Genomic DNA, 21,549 nt, shown 5'->3' with positions numbered 1-21,549 from the left:
CTGTAATTTTACCACGGAGCACTTATTTATATCACAATCAATCAGTTCTTCAAATAACAATTGAAATTTATTTATATATGAATACAGGGTGCCCAAAAGATTTACATCCCGCCGAGTGCCTGGAACACGGACCCCAAGACTGAAGTCCGCACACGGCCAACTGTCAAGCAGATCCTCGCCCAGTTCCCATGTATGGAACGAGTAGATAAGTTGCCGAGGGAGGTGAGCCGAGAGGTGGGCAACTTTTCACTTCTTTAAACTACATGTTGTCCGTTCACCCTTAAATACATGACGTAGTTCTACATCGTATATTTTTATGGCCCGTGGCTCAAAGTGCATATATCCAAAATGACATTTATTACTTTTTATTAAGTATTTTAATTTAAATCATGCATTTAAGGGTTAATTTAAACTTAGCGAATGCCTCTGGACGCACTGTGGCCTACGGCCCAATCTCAAAATTTATGATTATTGGAGATTCAATCTTAATTAAAAATATTAAAGTTTAGTTTCCAATAATTATATTTTTTTTAGATATGGCCGTATAGCCAGCAGGCCACGAGTTGTTCGCGTGAGGTATTACGTAGCCGTGGCGGCAGTGCACGAAATCCGCGCTAGCTGCGAGTTTGCCAGATCTGGACGCACCTTGAGCTTTGGTGGAGATCGTAATTCCTTTTTATTTGACTCTGCTTAGGTGACCTTACACAGTCATAATGTAAATACATAATATGTATCGTTTACAATTAAGTACTTGGCTACACACGAGCCAACTAGCGATACCTAAACAGAGTTAAGTAGCCAGTTTAAATATCTGAAGTTCATTTGGTATATCTTTTTTTAATATGTATATGCGAGGACGCGTTGTGTCTTTCTACTTATAAATTATAGCAAGCATGATACACTGAGTTTAATATCAAATCTAAGTAACATTTTTATAATGGGAATAGCACCTCGCTAGCCCAATATTACAGGGTTCTACGTTACGTCGACTTAATGCCACTATGACAATGTTCAAATTTCAGTTCGATAAAAGTGAAACATAGAACCCTGTAATATTGGGCCAGCGAGCTGGCAACGTGTCAAATGCAAATTGTGCTTGAGTGGGGCAAACGCAAGAGTCGTGTCTAAATGGCAAGACCTACACTAACCTAACCTACTCGTAACTTAACCTTAATAATAACGCCCCATGGTTTTTATTAAAGATATCATGCGCCGAAGTGCAGAAGGACGTGCTGCTTCTAGAAGAGCAGGAGGGCTCCGTGAACTTCAAGATCGGGGTCATGTTCATGCGGCCCGGCCAGCGGACCGACGACGAGATGCTCTCCAACGGTTAGTCACTGATAGAGTCGGACCAAAAAAAGTCTGCCGCGGATTTGATAGCCCACGCAGTGCAAGTGTCATTCATACGTCATAATTTCATAGAAGTTTGACGTTTAAAATAACACTTTCGCTGCGTGGGCTATCAAATCCTCTGCAGACTATTCTTAGTCTGACTCTAGTCACTTATCTTCATGAGATACAGCCTGGTGACAGGCAGACAGCCAGATGGACAGTGCATGGAGTCTTAGTAATAGGATCCCGTTTTTACCCTTTGGGTACGGAACCCTAAAAAGCAATTACAAAATTGGACGATCGCGGAAAAATGCAACTGGGAAAAACGATCTAACAAATGATACTAGTAAAAAAAAATATTTTTTTGTTGAAAAAAAATAATTGCGTACAAGCGCCTTACAAAGCAAAATGCGAATTAAAACCTATGTACGCACCTGCATAGAATTAGACCTTTTATAAATAAATCAATGTAAATAATATTAATTCTAAAATGTGGAAGTCGCGTTGCGTGTGCATTAGGGTGGCATTAGTATGTTTTCATAAGACTACGACCCAAGAACTTCGCTAAGATATAGAGATAAGTATACAGCGCTTGACCGACATCCTTCGGTCACTGCGTCTACTGCAACCACGTACATGTACGGGCATTTCTACTTAAAGTTGTACCGATTAAAAAATTGTGTTAGAATATTTGGATTTTTTATATTATTTCTACTGAGAATCGCAAATTTTTACATGCACGTATGATAATATTTTTTCCCCTATTTGTAGTTTATCTTCGACAACCATCTTCAAACCTCAAGAAAAAAGAAATACTTATGAACTATCACTTGTAAGGACAAGTGATAGTTCACAAGGTGTGAACAAGGGTCCACAAATAAATTGATAGCACCTCTATGTACAACTCGTTACCAAAATATAGTATTCTAAATAATCAAGGTTCACGGATCATACCGTAGCTGCTAGTTGCCTGAGCAACAAATATATTTTTAGGGTTCCGTACCCAAAGGGTCAAACGGGACCCTATTACTAAGACTTCGCTGTCCGTCCGTCCGTCCGTCCGTCCGTCCGTCCGTCTGTCACCAGGCTGTATCTCACGAACCGTGATAGCTAGACAGTTGAAATTTTCACAGATGATGTATTTCTGTTGCCGCTATAACAACAAATACTAACAACAGAATAAAATAAAGATTTAAATGGGGCTCCCATACAACAAACGTGATTTTTGACCAAAGTTAAGCAACGTCGGGAGGGGTCAGTACTTGGATGGGTGACCGTTTTTTTTTTGCTTTTTTTTTCGTTTTTTTTTGCATTATGGTACGGAACCCTTCGTGCGCGAGTCCGACTCGCACTTGCCCGGTTTTTTTATTTCTATTTTTACGTTTCCTGAATTTTGAGACTCCTCTACAAAGTCATTTTTACTTTGAACGAAATGTAGCGAGAAAATTTGACTGTGGAACAAAATAAAAGTGGAGCGATTTTACGTAATCAAGCTACGAGTAAATTAAACTTCATTTTCTGAACTATCGCTGATAAGTTCATACAAAAACTCTTTTTCCTTTGTCCGTAAAGTACATACATACCTACATAATTTTTCTTTGACGACTCTTTGGTGTCGTTTTTGACCATTACGAAAATTTCTACTATTACCTACTTTTAATTAATATCTATTTTTAGACAATTTTGATCAGGTTTTGATAGTTTTCCTTGTAATGTTTTATTTGGATAAAATCGTTTTCAAATTTATCCCTCGTGTGTGTTAACTGTTAAGTTATGTGTATACGGGCGGTATCGATAACTTTCTAAGTATAGTGTACTTGGTTAATTACTAAAATCATAAATCATATTTCCTGCTACCTAAGACAATCCCAAACGAAAGAGTTTTGAAAATAACTGTTTGCAACCGGACGCTTAAACTTAATCAAAGTACGATTACAATGTTCCCAATCTCTATCGATAAAATTTACTAAACGGCTGTGAGTCGAAAGCGAGGATCTCCGATAAAACAACACGGCTAAAAAATATCCGTTAAAAAATTCCATTGCTTCCAGAATTCGGCGACGATGCGTTCGAGCGATTCATCGACCTTCTGGGGGACAGGATTCGATTAAAAGGCTGGAATCGATTCAGAGGTGGACTTGATGTTAAAGGTAAGGTTCCCAATTATTCGAGTGCGTATTGAAATTGTTTAAACAGGACTAGTAATTTAGCCTGTTTTCAAGTCGGCAAATGACATAAGTCCAATATGGTGTGCGGTAAAAATTAAACCTTATGTATAATCCTTATAGTGTTGCTTTTCATTCGTTTCCTTTAAACCTAAGAGGAAATGTAAGTTTCTCAAAATTGTTAGGAGGCTGAAGGCTCTTGGCAACTGTCCAAGTTTAATGTACAAGTAGGTATAGCAAGCCTGTACATGACATTTGTTAGGAGACGGAATATTATATTTCCTTAGCATACAGATTAGGTACTCACATTAGGTTGTACTTGGTAGTTGCTTCCTCAATCGTATTCACAATTCACAGCAATATCATTATATAAATATAAAAAAAATTGCTGCATTATAGAATATAACATAAGCTAGGTAGTAAGTCACAGAGTAGGTAGATGCTGTACCAAGTTACGATTTGGCCGGTCCTAAATATTAATCTCCGGTTGACGCCAAAACTACGTACCTACAGTCAACGGTAAAAATATGGGTGTACAAATCATTTCAAAAATATGTCCCATAACTCTTATGTCAGTGAATTAAGAACTATGCGACATATTTTTGAGTAAGTGGTTCTCACCCATATTTTTACCGTTGACTGTACAGCGTCGTCATATGTAGTTTCAGATTAGCGTCAACCGGTAACCAAGATAACATTTTGAACTATCCGGGTTGACTGCAGGTGACATGACGGGGTTGTACTCCGTGTACACAATGCACCACGGACACGAGATCATGTTCCACGTGTCCACGCTGCTGCCGCACTCGAAGGACAACAAACAACAGGTCAGTTTGAGCTGTGTGGCTGTAGTCAAAGGAACGGGCGCTGTACGGTTTTCGGCTAGATTTAAATGTCAAATGTTAGCGCTTAACCATAATGATGACCTAGTTAGGTAGGTAATACACAATTTACGGGTTCGTTCGTTCGTACACGTACAACCTTAATATTTTGCACTGTGCGTCTTATCAGTAGTATTCTAAGTATTGTCTATTGTTTGAGTTCGTACCTATACTAAGCTCCATACAGAGTTGAAAGGGTATCTTGCATGTAAACCTATCAGACAGTGATATTTCTCGGATGGAGTTTTATAGAAAGCTAGTGTCAAAACAAACTTTTGACGACGAAAATGTTGGACATTAATTGGAACGTTAATGACATTTATTGAAGATGAAATCGTCTAACCCTGCTCGGACATACAGATTTTATATTAATGACTTAAGTACATACAGGGTGATTCATGAGACGTGAGCAGGACTAATCCTGCACACTCAGTAACCGATAATTGATCGATCACCGTCGTATTTAGGTGAAACAACCACACTTTTTCCTATTTTTTAACTTTTTGGCGAGGGCAAATTTAATTCTCTACAATCATGGTCACCCTACAAGAACTAATTAATAAACCTAAAACCTCTTTAACCGTAATGACAGCATTTTGATTACGAAGAAAATAAACTGTCAACAACATAGAGTGAGATACGGTTTTTCAATTGTAACCAGACCGTGATGACAGTGATGACATTTAATTAGACACAGAATATCGGTAGTTTAGTATTCTAAAATTGGGGGTGACCATGCATGTCGTAAATAAATTAATAACTTTTTTTTTCAACACGACTAGAAAATTAACGTTAACCTCACTAATACTGATACGAAACTTGCTTATAATTTACGAAATGCGCAGTGTTAATCCTGCTCACGTCTCCTGAATCACCCTGTAGGTACTTTTATTTAATATTTTTTTTAGGGTACTTAACGGAAAAGAGTATATTATTTATGTCTAGGTCTGTCCATCCGACCTTCTCTGACTTTGCGTCACTTAACCCTGGAATTAAAATTTCTAAAAAATACTAAAGACGGGACGATTCAAGGTCCCATGTTTTTTTACTAAGCGCGTGCTCCCTCATAAAACAAAAAATGTTTTAAAAATAACTTGAAATCTTTTTTGCAGCTGGAACGTAAACGCCACATCGGTAACGACATAGTGAACATAATTTTCGTCGACGAGAGGGCCCACGAGACTTTCAACCCGCAGTTTATAAAGAGCCACTTCACACGTATCCTTTATCGATCTAAAAAGCAAAAACTTTGCTCATACATACAGCGTATCTAATAGTTACGAAGAAATAAAGCCATAGTGTTTAGGTACCAAGAAGCGGAAGTTGAGATATGATTATAGGGCCACTTGCGAGTTCCAGGGTCAGGGTCAGTACAGTTTAACCCTGGTACGCGAGTGGCCCTTAGAAGACAAGCTTAACAAAGTAAAACATTAAAATATCTTTATTTAGTTTGTGATTTATTATCATACAAGTGTTAATGCTTGATTCGCAAGAGCTGGCAAGAATGAACGAAACTTTCATTGTATTGAGTGACACCTGTATGGTATACAGTAAGGGCCACGATTTTATAGGTTATTGTGATACACATACCTATAGATATTTTCATTGACTAATTCATTCCATTCGTGCCAGCTCTTGTGAAACGACTTGTAATTATCTAAGTAACTTCGTATTAAACGTTTTAAATTTTAATTAATATTAGAAAAAAATGTATTTTCAATAAAGTTCCTATAGCCGGGCAGATATCTTCGCCGTGGTGTCAGAGATCCCCGAGGGCTACAAGCTCAGCATCTTCAGCGACGACTGCGTGCCCCCGTTCGGGCCCTCGCTGCCGTGCCCCCCGATCTTCGTGGACCCCAACCTGTTCAGGGACTACCTGCTGGTTAGTTGCCACTGACTGGATCCCTCAGGATGGATCTCGGGGCAGAGTAAGACCCAAACGGAGATGGCGGGACAACCTCGATACATTCTGTGTGGAGTGGCCAGAGCTAAGTGGCGTGAAAGAGGGGAGGCCTTTGCCCAGCAGTGAGACACACTAATAGGCTAATTTAAAAAAGTATTAGGACGGTGAAACGCTAGAGATTACACATTTTGCTACTGCCCTTGCCCAAAACGCTTACGGTACCTATTGGCTTAATTAAGCCCTACTTTTATCATTGAGTAAAATCTGCAAGATGCTTATGGCCTAGATAAATATTGTAAACAATGTTCAAAGCGACAGATTCCCACCATCTAATTAATCTATGCTAATTCCAGTTAATACCTACGTCCAAACTGACCTAATTAGAATTAAACATATTTAGAACAAATTCACAAACCCTAATTAGTTTTCATGAATCTTTAATTAAAGCTGAGATTTGTATTACGTTATTTGTTGTTAGAGAAAGTTCAATAAACTTTTGCAGCGTACTAACCTTAAACTTAAAATCCTCTCCATGCGAAAGATGCCTGTTTGCAAAATTGTTTGATTGACTTAGGAGTTAGACAAACATGTCTTCTCCCTATTCTAATTTTACTTCCAATTATTAATTAATAATAAGTTAAATAACCACTAGCTGCAGAAATTGCCAAACACTGGCATTTTGCCTTTTGCAAAACATATTATTCAAAGTGTGACCTGTTTCAATCGCTTTTGAGTATATTTTTGCGAAACATCCTAATCAATGTGACAATCATCGCAATATTTTCTTTGCTCTTAATGGTTATGTAAGTATACACGGTGGTTAAAAAATAACTGCATTCCAACGAACTAGCTGCATTCCCGTTGCCAGGGAGGTTTTAGCATTATACTGAGTAATTTTTACTACGGGGTTGGCCCCGAAATCGCGAAATATACAATATAGGTAGCTAGTTAATATGAGTGTTTTCCTGCAGGTAAAAATGATGAACGGCGAGAAGTCCGCGTTCCAAACGCCGATCTTCACGCAGAAGCGCCAGCGGACGCTCGACACCCTCATCAAAGACATATACTCGGAGCACTGCACGGACCACAAAGTGGTAAGGAAGTAAGAACTGTATGGGTTATGAATGTCGAAGGGCTACTATGCTGCAGCGTGGGGGGGCCAATTGTATTGCCTGTCGTGTTATTTATTAATTTTTTGTCACGAATAAACGCTTTCTATTCTATTCTATTGTAAATATAATAGTTAGCTGAACTTTGAGGCCGTGTTACCGCGATGTGATCATTTTATTCTTAGCTTACAAAGTAAGATCTTATCAATACAGGCTAACCTATAGCGGATAAAAAGCAGTTAATTACTCGTAATTTCATACATTTGCGCTTTTCCTGCTCTGTAAAGGTATATCTTTGTCAAGACAAGTCCGGGGCGATTCGGGAAATAATTTAGAGATTCAATTCATTCACTAGATACGAGATAGAAAAGACGTTCCATCGCAAAAGGTACCTTATGGCGATGGCAACTGGTGTTTACGCTATTATTTACGCCGCTCCAATATTCAGCCGGGGCAATGGTACCTTTTGCCGTGAAACGTCACATATCTTTACTATTTAATATCTAGTGAATCTCTAATTCATTTCCCGAATCACGCCGAGCATACGTTAGGTTGATAAGTTATTGCACTGTGTAAGCGTCTTATTGCAAATGCACGTAGTAGTACTCGTATGGTATCAACTAGAGACCTAGGTCTAAGATATTATATTATATTATAGGACATTTTTTTTACACAAATTGACTAAGCTCCACGGTAAGCTCAAGAAGGCTTGTGTTGTGGGTACCCAGACAACGATATATACAGTGTGGAAAGATAAGTCGGGCCCTGGAGGGAAACTACCTTAAATCCTCAAGCTGGCTCATTTTACTTAAAGGAGACATTCCTTTATTTTAAAAAAGAAACAAAACTGATTTCAAAGATTTTCTAAAATTCGCTTGCCTCGCCCGGGACTCGAACCGACTAAAAATTCCAAAAAATAAAAACTCGCAATTTTATTCTACTAGTCGATACAGTTAATGTTAATGATAACATTTCTCCAAGAAACATTAGGTCTTACACTCGTCTGTCGTACAAAATATCCATAAAATCTAATATTCAGTTCTCAAAATTTTTTTGACAAGCAAAATTGAAGAAAAGAAGGAAAAATCTTTGAATGCAGTTTTTTTTTTTCATTTTAAAAATAAAGGAATGTCTCCTTTAAGTAAAATGAGCCAGCTTAAGGATTTAAGGTAGTTTCCCTCCAGGGCCCGACTTATCTTTCCACACTGTATAATATATAAATACTTAAATAATCGGGTAAACAACCATGACTCAGGAACAAATCGTCGGGTGACAAGCAAAAGTCACTATAACCACTGACATCCTGGACGCTTCGGGCCTTCGGCCCTACGCGGAGCTCGGCCTTCGGCCTTCGCATAACTAACACCATTAAAATTATTGGACAATAAGCCGTGTTACAAGTTTAATAAAGTGCATAAGTGTTTTTTGATAGTACTTAGTGACTTTTGCTTGTCACCCGACGAATGTATCATCATACAAATAAATGCCCTTACCAGGATTCGAACCCGGGACCACCGGTTTCATAGGCAGGGTCACTACCCACTAGGCCAGACCGGTCGTCACAAATATCCATCTGATTCGCAGCCAATGTTATCCCGCCGCGCGCTGTCCGACGTGTGGTCGGGCAACAGTCAGAGCGCGGGCGCGGCGCGCACGGAGCGGTTCCTGCACATCGGACAAGCCATCAAGCTGGACGCGGTGCTGCGGGGCGACGCGCCGACCAGCCTCGCCTCCTCCGGCCAGGTCCAACGTAAGTTACGTGTATATAGTCCCCCTTATTCATAAACGTTAACTAAAGTTGACAAGCCGATAATAATCGTTTGTCCCTTTCCATCATACCAATCGGAAAGGGACAAACGATTATCATCGGCTTGTCAACTTTAGTAAACGTTTACGAATAAGGTGGTTAATCGCGGGCCTTTCCACTGTATAAGCTATAAGGACGCAGCTATTCCCATTTTTTATTGAGAGCTCGACTCAATAATTAATGACAGGATAGAGCGTCCAACTTTTTCCGTCAAGCATTGTCTCAAGATCTAGACACGCGGCAGCGTGTCAAGCCAAGTTCAAGCAAAGGAACTGGCTAGCCAGCGCCAAGTGTAATATTACACGAACCACTTGGTGCCACTTTTGACCCTTCTATAACTCAAAAGATCTTTAACGTAAACACATAAAACTACGTGTGTTTAATTATATCCATAAGGACATCTAGAAGCCCAAATTTCATGAAGCTAGCTCAAACGGTTATAAAGATATGAAGGTCAAAAAGTCGTAAATTTTAAGACTGACTGACATACCTATAGTACCTAAACCTAACCTACTTCCAGATGACCTAGAAGGATGAAATTTGGAATCCAGCTCAGTTTTTGTGTGAAAACGTAGGAAAAAATCTAAAAATTAAAAAAAGTTATAAAATAGGGGGGGTCCCCATACAAAAAAAACCATTTTTTATTGTGACTGACATATAAGTACCTAAACCTAACCTACTTCCAGATGACCTAGAAGGATGAAATTTGGAATCCAGCTCAGTTATTGTGTGAAAGCGCAGGAAAAAATCTAAAAATAAAAAAAAGTTATAAAATAGGGGGGGGTCCCCATACAAAAAAAACATTTTTTATTGTGACTGACATATAAGTACCTAAACCTAACCTACTTCCAGATGACCTAGAAGGATGAAATTTGGAATCCAGCTCGGTTATTGTGTGTAAGCGTAGGAAAAAATATAAAAACAAAAAAAAGTTAATAAATAGGGGGGGTCCCCATACAAATTTCTTTTTTATTGTGACTGACATATAGTACCTAAACCTAACCTACTTCCAGATGACCTAGAAGGATGAAATTTGGAATCCAGCTCGGTAATTGTATGTAAGCGTAGGAAAAAATCTAAAAATAAAAAAAGTTAAAAAATAGGGGGGGTCCCCATCCCCATACAAAAAAACTGTAATACGCGCTAAACAACCGGCCAACGGTGTGTCGTTGGCGGCGCGCGGCACCACATAATTAATACAAAGAACAGAAGTAAAAAACATGCAGCGGAAACACAAGAAAAAACATTAAATCTCAATACCTGCCTAGTTTTTTTTACAAAAAGTATTGATATCCCATCAAAAACATAAATGTAAAAAAGGAGAGCCAAGTTCAATACAAAAATTATGCTTGGCTATGGGGTTCGCCGCAAAAAGAATGGAGATCTAAATGAGTGCCAAGTTCTATGCAAAATCCAAATATGTATTTATAGGAACAAAATAACATTATAAACAAGTATTAAACTCTATTTCTTTGCTTTATTGGATACCTATAACAATTGCTGTTATTTTTAAAAAATGTGAGATCTTAAAGTAGGTTAGATTTGGCTTGGCCAGTTTTTATCAGAATTACAAAATGTTGAATAACTTTATAAAATGACTGATGTAATGAAAACTGGCCAAGTCAAATCTAACCTGCTTTAAGATCTCACATTTTTAAAAAATAACAGCAATTGTTATAGGTATCCAATAAAGCAAAGAAATAGAGTTTAATACTTGTTTATAATGTTATTTTGTTCCTATAAATACATATTTGGATTTTGCATAGAACTTGGCACTCATTTAGATCTCCATTCTTTTTGCGGCGAACCCCATAGCCAAGCATAATTTTTGTATTGAACTTGGCTCTCCTTTTTTACATTTATGTTTTTGATGGGATTATACTTTACTAGGTACCCAGCATTCTAATAATCCCTTTTATTTTTGCTAGCCGAATCCTTGACGGTCCGTATGCAAAGCTGTACCGCAGCGGGTTCATATTGATAAACTGCATCTATCTTATACTATCGCCGCGATTTGGGAAATGAATTAGAGATTCACTAGATATGAAATGGTGAAGATATGTGACGTTCCATGAAAAAAGGTACCTTATGGCGGCTGGTGCTTACGTCGTAATAACATTAGAGTGGCGTTAATAATAGCGTAAGCGCCAACCGCCATAGGGTAACTTTACCCGTGGGACGTCACATATCTTTACTATATCGTATCTAGTTAATCTCTAATTCACTTCCCGAATCGCGCCGTATATTTGTTTTTACAGTAAGCCAGCAGAGGTCTTGTAGACGCACTGTGTCGCCGTCTACATACCTTACCGTACGCTGGAAACGCAGGGCTGTAACCGCGAAAATCGAAGTTCGCAATTACGGGGATTTTTCTCTGTCACTCTAATTACGCCTTCATTGGAGTAAAAGAGAAAGATCCCCGCAATTTGCGAATTTCGGTTTTCGCGGTAGCCGCTTAGTATCGTAAATCTTTTTTAAAAAGGTCCGTAATGCGCGTGTCACACCCCTTTTAATCTAACAAATAGCTGTGCCCTTATCGGCTTTAGGCAGGTACAGAATGTTGAGCCGCAATTACGTCTCTTAGGTACTTAGATATGTGTATGTTATGTGTCAGGTGCTAGGCGATGAAATTTATACAAATAATCTTCTGTTGTCTATTATAGTGGATATTTAGGTGTTTTGTTCGTATCTGCATGTATTATAAGTATTATAACATTTATTTATTTAATTAAATAATTTACAAATGAAATTGCTCAAGCGTTGGAACAACTGAACTAGATATTTTTACTATGTATTTAAAGTGGTTAAATCGCTTTTCCATTTGCCGTGTTCATTTTCCCTTTCTGATCAAAACACCTGACCGTGATATTCATAATTAGATCAATAATAGGTACGTGTTGTACGAAAATATTAAATATTAATAAACAAATCGACAGTCAGGATTTTTAAGGCTCCTCTTCACGTTGGGCCAACGCCAACGCCAACGAGGGACGCATTTATGCGTTAGAGGGAGCAAGTGATATTGCTATCTCATTCTACCGCATGGCTGCGTCCCTCGTTGGCGTTGGCGTTGGCCCAACGTGAAGAGGAGCCTTTATAATAATAATAAACTTCCGTGAGATTCAGGATACATATTGATTCAGGATATAAAACATATTCTTATTAACTTAACACGACCCCCTGGTCCATATAAAACTGCAACTAAAGTTCCGTAACCAAGTCTTAAAGGTACTGTTCCAAACTATTCCGAACTGATGCCGTTCTCGTACTTGGCCGAGTTTTAAAATAGAACATCGGGCATTGACCTACATGGACTGGACAGTAAACATGCTCAACGGTAAGGGTTGATCCACGAGTCTTTTAACAATTGTAAAGACACCAAAAACGACTTAATGTGTACATAGCTGAAACGAACAAAATGGTTCAATTCAGAAGAGAGATGACTGTTGTATATTATGACTTTATCGGTTATCGATATTGATAATGATAAGCCATCCGTCACCTTTCTGAAAAGTCCAGTTTTAAATGATAAATCCGACATCATAATAATAAGCTAGCTGTAACATTTTCACCGCGTAGGCGTGCTACAAATATCACGTTCGTAGAGGGCGTAGAGTCTAAGAGTATTTATACGCGATTTTGCGTAGCAATTTCACGTAGCGGTCGGGAGTCGGGACAAGCGTGACACAAAAATCATTAAAACAACGCCATATTTCTCGCTTTACGTTAATTTTGCACAATGACGTTCTATTACTGTGCAAATAGACAGAAATAAACCTGTTACACATTAACGTGGCCCTATAAACGCTTTGGACTGGTTAAATTTCCGGTTTCAGTTAACGAAGTGGATGCCGTTGATTGCGCCGGTCGGCTGCTTCCAACAAAATAGTATTGAAGCGTATTCGAGCAATGAACTGAGCTGAATGAACACAGCTGTGTAATTATCACGTAATCACCGTGATTTCATATGCTTAAAAAATTTACAATGCATTAGTAAAACTTGAGAAATTGAGAACGATGTCGCTTATAAGTGGCAAAGATATAAAACAGAGATTTAAGTCAAGAATGAGATCAAATGAGTTGCCATCCTTATTTCATAAGTACGGTGTTTAAATGTTAGTTTGACCACAAGTACCTACGAAATCGCTGCTGTGTGGAGAGATAAACGCTTCGCAGTCAACTCTGTGGCTACAAACTTTACCTCAAACATAGTGTTATACTAAGACTAGGTATGTTTGAGGTAAAGTAAAAATTAAATTAAATAATTTATTCAACCCCCTACGCTATATGCTAAATAAATCCATTTTATGCCAAAAATGTCTTACATCACGGTGAAAAAGAGCTGATACTCTTCTCACTGCTGGACCGATTTCTATCAAACATAGCTAAGTACCACCACATGGAAACTCGCTTTTACGTAAAAAATCCGCATCGAAATCAATCCATCCGTTGAAGAGCTACGATGCAACAGACAGACGATGCAACGCTTTTTAAATTCCTGTGATTTTCGTATTCCGGCCGCATTCCTGACAAACGGCCAAAATTCCTTAAGCGTATTGGATAGAGTACAGACGACGAGTTATGCAAGTTTTATGCTTTTTCTCTTAAATACCTTACTATATCATACGTGGTTAAATTATTAATCATAGGTCACCATTAGTCTCTACCTTTACCAATTACTTAAATACTTCTTATGTTATTATTACGATTACGCGAGGATTTTTCTGGGGTATAGTATTAATAGCTATTTAATTGAGGCTTGGAGCGTTAATGAACAACACCAACAACCATACATTACAATACTACACCATAATTTTATTACGTGAACATATTATATTTTTCTTCAGACTCAAAAATCCCTCACCCTTAGCTGACTGCCTAACCTGTGTAGTACCTCAACTGTTCATATAACAGAATACATTTTCAATTCCATTCATATGGGGTATTTTAAGCTGTTCTAGATTCCACTCGGTGAAGTACCAAACGGCAGAGGAAGGTGTTGACAGCGCCTTTTGGACCGGTTTTATTTTTAAATATCCCCAGTCCCAGTTCAGACATAAAACATTGGTCAATCGATAATATCGATTTTTTATATGTATATATTTCTTGTAGGTAAGTTGCTAATATTATAATTAACTAAGAAACTTTTCGTTTTGTTATCATTATAATTTTCTTTTCTTGTTCTTTTATTTACGCTGTTGGTACAGTACGGATGTCTACCGTCTCCAATTCTCTCTCAATTGCTCAAAGGTTAACTGGAAGAGCCCCTTACGAGTCCCTTAAAGGGATAAGTTCGCCTTTGTACTATTGACGAATGTTATTTTTCCTGTTTTGTTTTGTTTTTTGTACAATAAAGTGTTTTACTACTACTACTACTATAATATATACATTTTAAGTCCACTGACCTGATTTACGACGATCTCCTATGTTAGGGATAACTGACGCTAGGAGCCGGTCCGGAGCTTCCGGCACTTCGTTTTCTATAGAAAGCTCCACGTGATCACCGATCGGCCGTTATTACAAAATGACATGACGGACGCCTCGGCCCGGGCCCGACCCGGTCTAGCGTGAGTCATCCTTTAATCAGCTAGCGGCTCGATCTCTACTAGACCTCAACAAGTTACGATATGGAAATTTTAAAGATGTTTGTAAGATAGATATGTCAAATTTGACGTTTCCGCGATTTCCGAGGTCCTCTTGAACGATTTCGACTAGATAGATATGTCAAATTTGACGTTTCCGCGATTCTGGAGGTCCTCTTGAACGATTTCGACAAGTTATGACTTAGATATCCAAGTCACATCTAGTCGATATCTAATGTAAATCTAGTTGATCTCTATATCGTTTCTAGATCTTGTGATTATCTCGTTTCCCGAATACGCGTGTAGATGTCTATTTGTATCAGCGAAATGATATACATGGAAGTATTCTGTCCGCTCAATTATGACCCAACGCAAACTACCCCGCGATAGGCGGTACTTACAAACTGCTCGATTGGCAATCTCAGTACGCGACCGAGATGACAGTCAGTGACAAATGGCTAAATTGATTTATAAAAACAACGTTTTTTGTAATTAAAAATATATTCATGTGTCGTGAAGTGCTGCAGAAGTTATTTTAGTTCATACCAAGGACAGTGGAATCACTTTTCACTTGTAGTAAACAGATAACTTCAGTAAAATTTGGAAAAAACATGACGATTTGTTTTCAATACTACCGTGCTAAGCTAAAACGTAACAACTGCATACGACTTTCATAACAACATACGACTTTTTAAATTGCGAGGATAATAGGGATGGTGTTATGCCAAATGAAGTAGACTATTTTATTAACTTGTGTTTGGTTTAGGTATTTTATATATAATTATAAATAAATTCCTTCTTACAGATTTGTATTTTCCTTTTTTATTTCATGAGATGGAGCTATAAAAAAACTACCTACTTATTTCAAATTAATAATCAAATTTGGTATTGCCATTTTACATTACTTTCCATTCAGATTCCCACAAGATGCTATTCGCAGAGAACTATGGAAAAAAGCGTCCAATTAGAGAGACATGAAATTGAGTGGATGCCTGGCAAGATATCTAGAATGGTGTACTTTCGTTTGGGCCAAATACGTTTCGCCAAATTTCACTTCCCAACAAACTTATCGCAATAGTTTCATTTCCCAAAGAAACCTTTAGCAAATTCCGCAGCCTCCTCTCTATTAGTACCTATGTAAATTGTATGCCATGCAATATTTTGGGACATGTAAGTTATGCTTAATGATACATTTGGGTTTACTATTGAATGGGCCAAAAACGTTTCCCAAAGTATCACATCCCAAACTATGTTTCCCAAATTATCATTTCCCAAAAAAATGTTTGGCAAAACAACTTATCGCAAATTTTTAGTTAGCAATAGTCTTTTTTGGCAAGTTATTGTTTAGCAAATAATTACTTAGACAAGTTTCATTTTCCCAAATATTATTTAGTCAAATGTATCATTAAGCATAACTTCCATGTCCCAAAATATTGCGTGGCATATAATTTACATACCAATAGAGAGGAGGCTGCAGAATTTTATTTGTCTGGTATTTAATTGATCATTACATATACATAGTAAAATGTAACGTCAAAAAAAACATTCTTACTGCCAAAAATATGTAGTAAATGATCACTAAAATTAAAAACTCCATTTTAATGTAAAATGATAACCAAATTTGTTACATCTTGCTATTTTATTAAAGCAAATAACACCAAAGTAATCATTGTAACCCAAAAATATTAAATAACCACCAATATGTAAACCACATTTTAGTTTAATACTTATGTCATGCAAATTCTTTACTTCTCGTTATTCTATTAAATTAATTAATCCACTTTGATGACCTTTTTCTAGTACATAGTATTTCGTTTCTGTAAGGACCGCAGTTCTAACCTAACCTAACCCACTTTTCTAATAGCATTTCGATTCTGTGAGGGTCACAGTTCTATTCTAACTTAACCTAACCCACTTTTCTGATAGCGGTTCCATTTTGTGAGGATCGCAGTTCAAACCTAACCGAACCCACCCAAATTACGTAGAATTTAACGTACCTATATTAGCATTACAAAAAGTACTTTAAATAGAGATGCCTGTTTGTCAAATTTGCGAAGTGACAATTTTGACCAAACATCTTTTTGGAATATAATATTAGACAATAAAAAACGTTTGCTAAATAAGTTTTTGTCCTAATACAATTTGACAAAGTAGAATCATGCCAAATGATTATTTGACCAAATAAATTATATGCGAAGTGTCACTTTGCTAAAGGTTCCTTTGGGAAATGAAACTATTGCGATAAGTTTGTTGGGAAGTGAAATTTGGCGAAAAGTATTTGGCCCAAACGAAAGTACACCGCGCGAACGGCTGTGGTCCCATACAAAATTTTCATTTTGCACCTTTTTCTACTGACAAACTTGCTTGACCGGCTATATACATATAAAATATTCTGAACTGAAAGTGGGGATTTATTGTGACTCCGCCTGTTAAAATATTTTTGACCCGATTCTTGTACCCATGTAAATTTTGCAGACTGTATAGCCAGTCCGATTTCTAAGATCAAGTTCGCCATACATTTACTGTGGCGTACTTGATCTTAGAAAAACGGACAGACTATACCTGAACGTGACTTCGCACTGCCATACAGATAGATAATAAAATATACAAAATACTTATTATAGCGGAATACATTTATACAACAATGATATATATTTACTTATGTTGAGTTAGTCTGTCATGTCATAACAACATTTTAACTAGTTATCTTTTAATCTGCATTAAATTATTATACGTGAATTATTTGACTGGTTCTTCACTGTATGGCATAAACCTATCCCTGTCCAAGTCATATTCTAATCAAATATGAACCGCGAACTCTAAGCGGCCAGTACGTACAGCAAGAAGGTTATTAGCGGATTAATGTCGCTGATTGGTAGTTATTGACATGATATGCATTTCATCTACACTTAGCTATGTACCATTAGAGTAATAAAGATGACTCTTATTTTGTTTACCAGCTTTGATTACAGGCTCTGTAAACGCGTCGTCCTATTTGAATGTAGGCTTAATTGTGTATGTGTGCTAATTTGGCCCGAGAATTTGAACGGTAATGTTCCTAAAGGCGGTTTCCATACTAAATATATGCGTTCACTGATTTGTATACGGTGACAGGATTTGAAGCGATCAAATCCTGAATTAGGTCACCACGACGAGCCCTTTGCCTATACAGGTCAATCTGCCTTATCGAGGACTCGCTTCCTTGCTGGCACTTCCCCGCCGACTGACTTACTTAAGGCGATGGTACTTCATATACAGAACTAGGAATAGTCAAATGCAATGAGTACCTAGGTATATCATATAGGACAGTCAAATTATAGCAGTTAGGTTTTTTGTTTAGGCGTATACATTCGCGATATTGAGGTTGGTCCCATAGTAAAAGTTGCTCAATATAATGCCAAAATCTCCCTGGTATGCAGTTATTTTTTAGCCACCGTGTATACAGGGTAATTTTTGGACCGTATATTGTGCGAGGTGATTAGGAAAGTCCACGGTAGGTCATACTGAACAACTTTTTCTATGGGACCAACCCTAAAATCCCAAAAAAAAATTTGGCCTTCCCATAGAAAACGTCGACATCCACTCGACCAAAATGTATGAAACGGCCAAAAAAAATTTTGTGATTTCCCATCGAAAAAGTTGTTCAGTATGGCCTACCTAATCACCTCGCACAATATGGCTAACGGTTTAAAATCACCCTGTATAAAAAGCCGTTTTTTTTCTATTATGGCTTTTGGAACGTTAGCAGCCGTTTTTAAATAACTGTGTACCATCGGCCGATCATCACAAAACGGACGGTCAATGTCAACCCCCATATACCTATTTTGTCAAGAAAGCGACAGTTACACGTGACTTAAAACACTATACTTATCACGCTTTAAAGTACAAGTTAAAGTGAAAATGCCCAAAAATTAGTTTCTATTTCTATTTAGAAAATAATTTCCGGGTGGCAGATAGTTGTGGAGCGTTGTCATTCGCTACTATTGATGCTAACTGTACTTAATTTTATGTTTCATGTTAATATGGCTCATGTCAGTTTTAATATTGAATTAAAATTGTTTTAATTATTTCGGCATGATATCAAATTTTGCATGTCACGGACATGCCTCGGTATTTAGGTCATGTTATAATAGGCCTATAGTGCACACAGTAACTGCATTACCTATCACTGTATTAAATGGTATTCTGTATATGTGCATACCGGATTTGGCTGATTATACCTACGTATTGCGTAGTATTATCACGACAATAATAATAACCGCGGTTCTTTATCAATTATTGGCATTTCGGGGGTGAAGAGTTTATATGATAATAATTACAGCGAATATGTCCTAGATGACCTGAATAGATTGGTTAGGTGGGTATTGTGAGGTTAAAATAAAAACAACATTCACACACAACATTCAACAACTTATGCTTATTTAATCTTTCTTCGTGGCAGATAAATTATAAATGGACAGGATTGATGGTTATCATTTTACTGTAAATGATTTAACTACATACTCGTATTACGTAATATTTCAAATTACAAATATATATATCACTACTACAAACAGAAGGGCTTCAGCCAACTTACTACCTATATATTAATAAATTTTTTAACCGACTTTTTCTCGTCACATCGACGGTTGGTCAGACTTCTTCAGACGGTCGAGCATGAGTTTGCGTTCTTGCGTGCGACTCTATTCTTACATCAAGCGTGACTTCAAGTATGGAGTCGCGAGCGAGAACGCAACTCATGCTAGACCGTGTGAAGATTTTCTAATAAATGTAATAAAATAGCAACTTTGAAATTTAAGTTGGCAACACTGAATACTGAACAACAATGACTCAGAATCGAAATAACTGCGCATCCCAATATGATTTAATATTTTCCCGTCTAAGGATAACTTACGCAAGCTTGTATGACCCCTTAATTTTAATTAGCAATCCGAACTTTAACTCAATTGCGCAATGTTTCTTTTGCAGTGGCGCTGTTAAGTAAAGTACGAGCTTGCCAAAGTTATGCCTAATGACGGAACCGCGGGAGTCGGCTTTTGAAGAGTCCGGCCGGGAGGCTGCGCGGTGGGGCTAACTGTTCGAGCGTGGGTAAATAGGCGTGCGAATATCAGCCCATGCGAAATGTTTATAAATATTGCATAAATATCGGCAGGATGCAAGAATGAAGACGTAGAATTACGAATGTAACTGTTTATTTTTTGTTCTCTAAGTCAGTAAAATAGTTATTTGTTTTACTAGGGGGCAAAGTTGTTGTTAAGCTGCTCGTGCTAATATTGATACCCGAGCAAGCGAAGGATACCAAAATTGTACCACTAACGTAGCGAGTAGTTTTAAAACTGGAATCTTGAGCGCTGCAAGGGTTTCAAGGCACGCGGGAGCGAAACACAACATGTTTTCACCCCACACCAACAACGCGAGGAAAACATTAACTGTAAAACATCAAACAATATCGAACTAAATAAATTCTTGCGACCTGCCATTGTACGCCTATTTGCCTCTGCGAGTTTAAACCTGCACTTGAAACACATTCATGACGTAGAACTGCGCGTTCAGATGTAGCAAATACTACGAGTGTGCACGCTAATGTGTACATTTCTCTTGAATGAGTGTAAAAATGCTGGAAAAACTATGTACCTATCTAATAATAAATAATGTACACAGGAGTATTGACTTGTGCGTGAAGACTGATAACGACCATTTTACCCACCTAACTCAATCATGAAACATTGCAATCTTCATAAAATAACCTAAAAGTGAGTAAAATAAACTGAACGGGTATAGATGTAGCAATATTGTCCAGGGGAAAGATAAGGAAATAAATTAATAATAGGTTCCTTTAAACTGCTTCTTTGAACTGTCAAAACGATTTGTTAATATGGAATTTATATGAAAACAAGTGTAGTGACGTCACGGCAAACTCACCTACTTTTTATATTTAAATCCGTTTTATTAAATAGAAATTCTTTTTAAAAATAACAGCTATCTATGTTTTTTCCAATAATTATCTGGTGCTTTATGCGTGCACCGTGTGAAATGATTTATTTTAAGCAGAGGAAAAGTCCGTATTGTAGTGTTCTAGGAATAAAACAGCAGAACCAGTCTTTCACTCTTATAAATATTTAACTCTCTCTTTTGCGTTGTTTCTGTTGAATACTATATCTAATGTTACTGTGAATATCTGCGGTAAAACTACGTGCTTTGCCGACGATATTAACGCTTAATCTGTTATACGAACGTTTTGATTGGATATCAAGCCCGAGAATTTGCTTTAGCTATAACGTGGCCACTGTCCAAACCGATTAAAAGCTTTTGCTAGCAGAAATGTTCATGAGATTCTAAACCTTATAATAATGATAATAAGTTTCATAGGAGCATGTGGGTGTTAATTTTGCAAAACCGAGGGCGTTCGAATACGCGAATGTATCGAATCAGCATAATTTTAATCGAATTCCCTGCATAATAGCTATTAGAGTCTGTGCAGAAAGAGATGAATTGTATACATTCCACAACTTTTCTTTTTCCGAACAGACTCTAGTAACGTTTGATTAGTTTTTAAACCAACCAATGCGAGTAGGAACAACTCGCTACCTATGTGAACCTTTTTTAATTATTTTGAACCAATTTTAATTTTGATAAGGCACTCTGTTTTAAAGCTAGTTGACACTAATAAATAAGATATTATGCTATAGTGTGCACGAAAATAAAAAAGCGCAGTAACTATATTTAAGTACTTCAAAGTTATTTAGTTTTTTTACCGGGTTTTGGGCTAA

The 21,549-nt window shown here is 37.4% G+C and overlaps 1 protein-coding gene across 3 annotated transcripts in view; it reads left to right on the top strand.

Annotated features, from left to right (window-relative positions):
- LOC134678625 (GTPase-activating Rap/Ran-GAP domain-like protein 3) overlaps positions 1-21,549 on the top strand; it is a 133,037-nt gene that overhangs the window by 92,380 nt on the left and 19,108 nt on the right. For 2 of the 3 annotated variants that reach the window (XM_063537264.1, XM_063537262.1), the window contains 8 exons: positions 88-234; positions 1,203-1,329; positions 3,384-3,482; positions 4,221-4,324; positions 5,491-5,596; positions 6,121-6,260; positions 7,253-7,375; positions 8,975-9,140. In XM_063537264.1, the coding sequence (XP_063393334.1) occupies positions 88-234; positions 1,203-1,329; positions 3,384-3,482; positions 4,221-4,324; positions 5,491-5,596; positions 6,121-6,260; positions 7,253-7,375; positions 8,975-9,140 (1,012 nt within the window). The remainder of the gene's footprint in view (positions 1-87; positions 235-1,202; positions 1,330-3,383; positions 3,483-4,220; positions 4,325-5,490; positions 5,597-6,120; positions 6,261-7,252; positions 7,376-8,974; positions 9,141-21,549) is intronic. The other variant, XM_063537263.1, reaches the window with a different exon arrangement.

Source organism: Cydia fagiglandana, chromosome Z, assembly GCF_963556715.1.
Source record: "Cydia fagiglandana chromosome Z, ilCydFagi1.1, whole genome shotgun sequence".
NCBI lineage: Eukaryota > Metazoa > Arthropoda > Insecta > Lepidoptera > Tortricidae > Cydia > Cydia fagiglandana.
The sequence above is the reverse complement of the archived record's forward strand: the minus strand, read 5'-3'. Positions and strand labels throughout refer to the sequence as shown.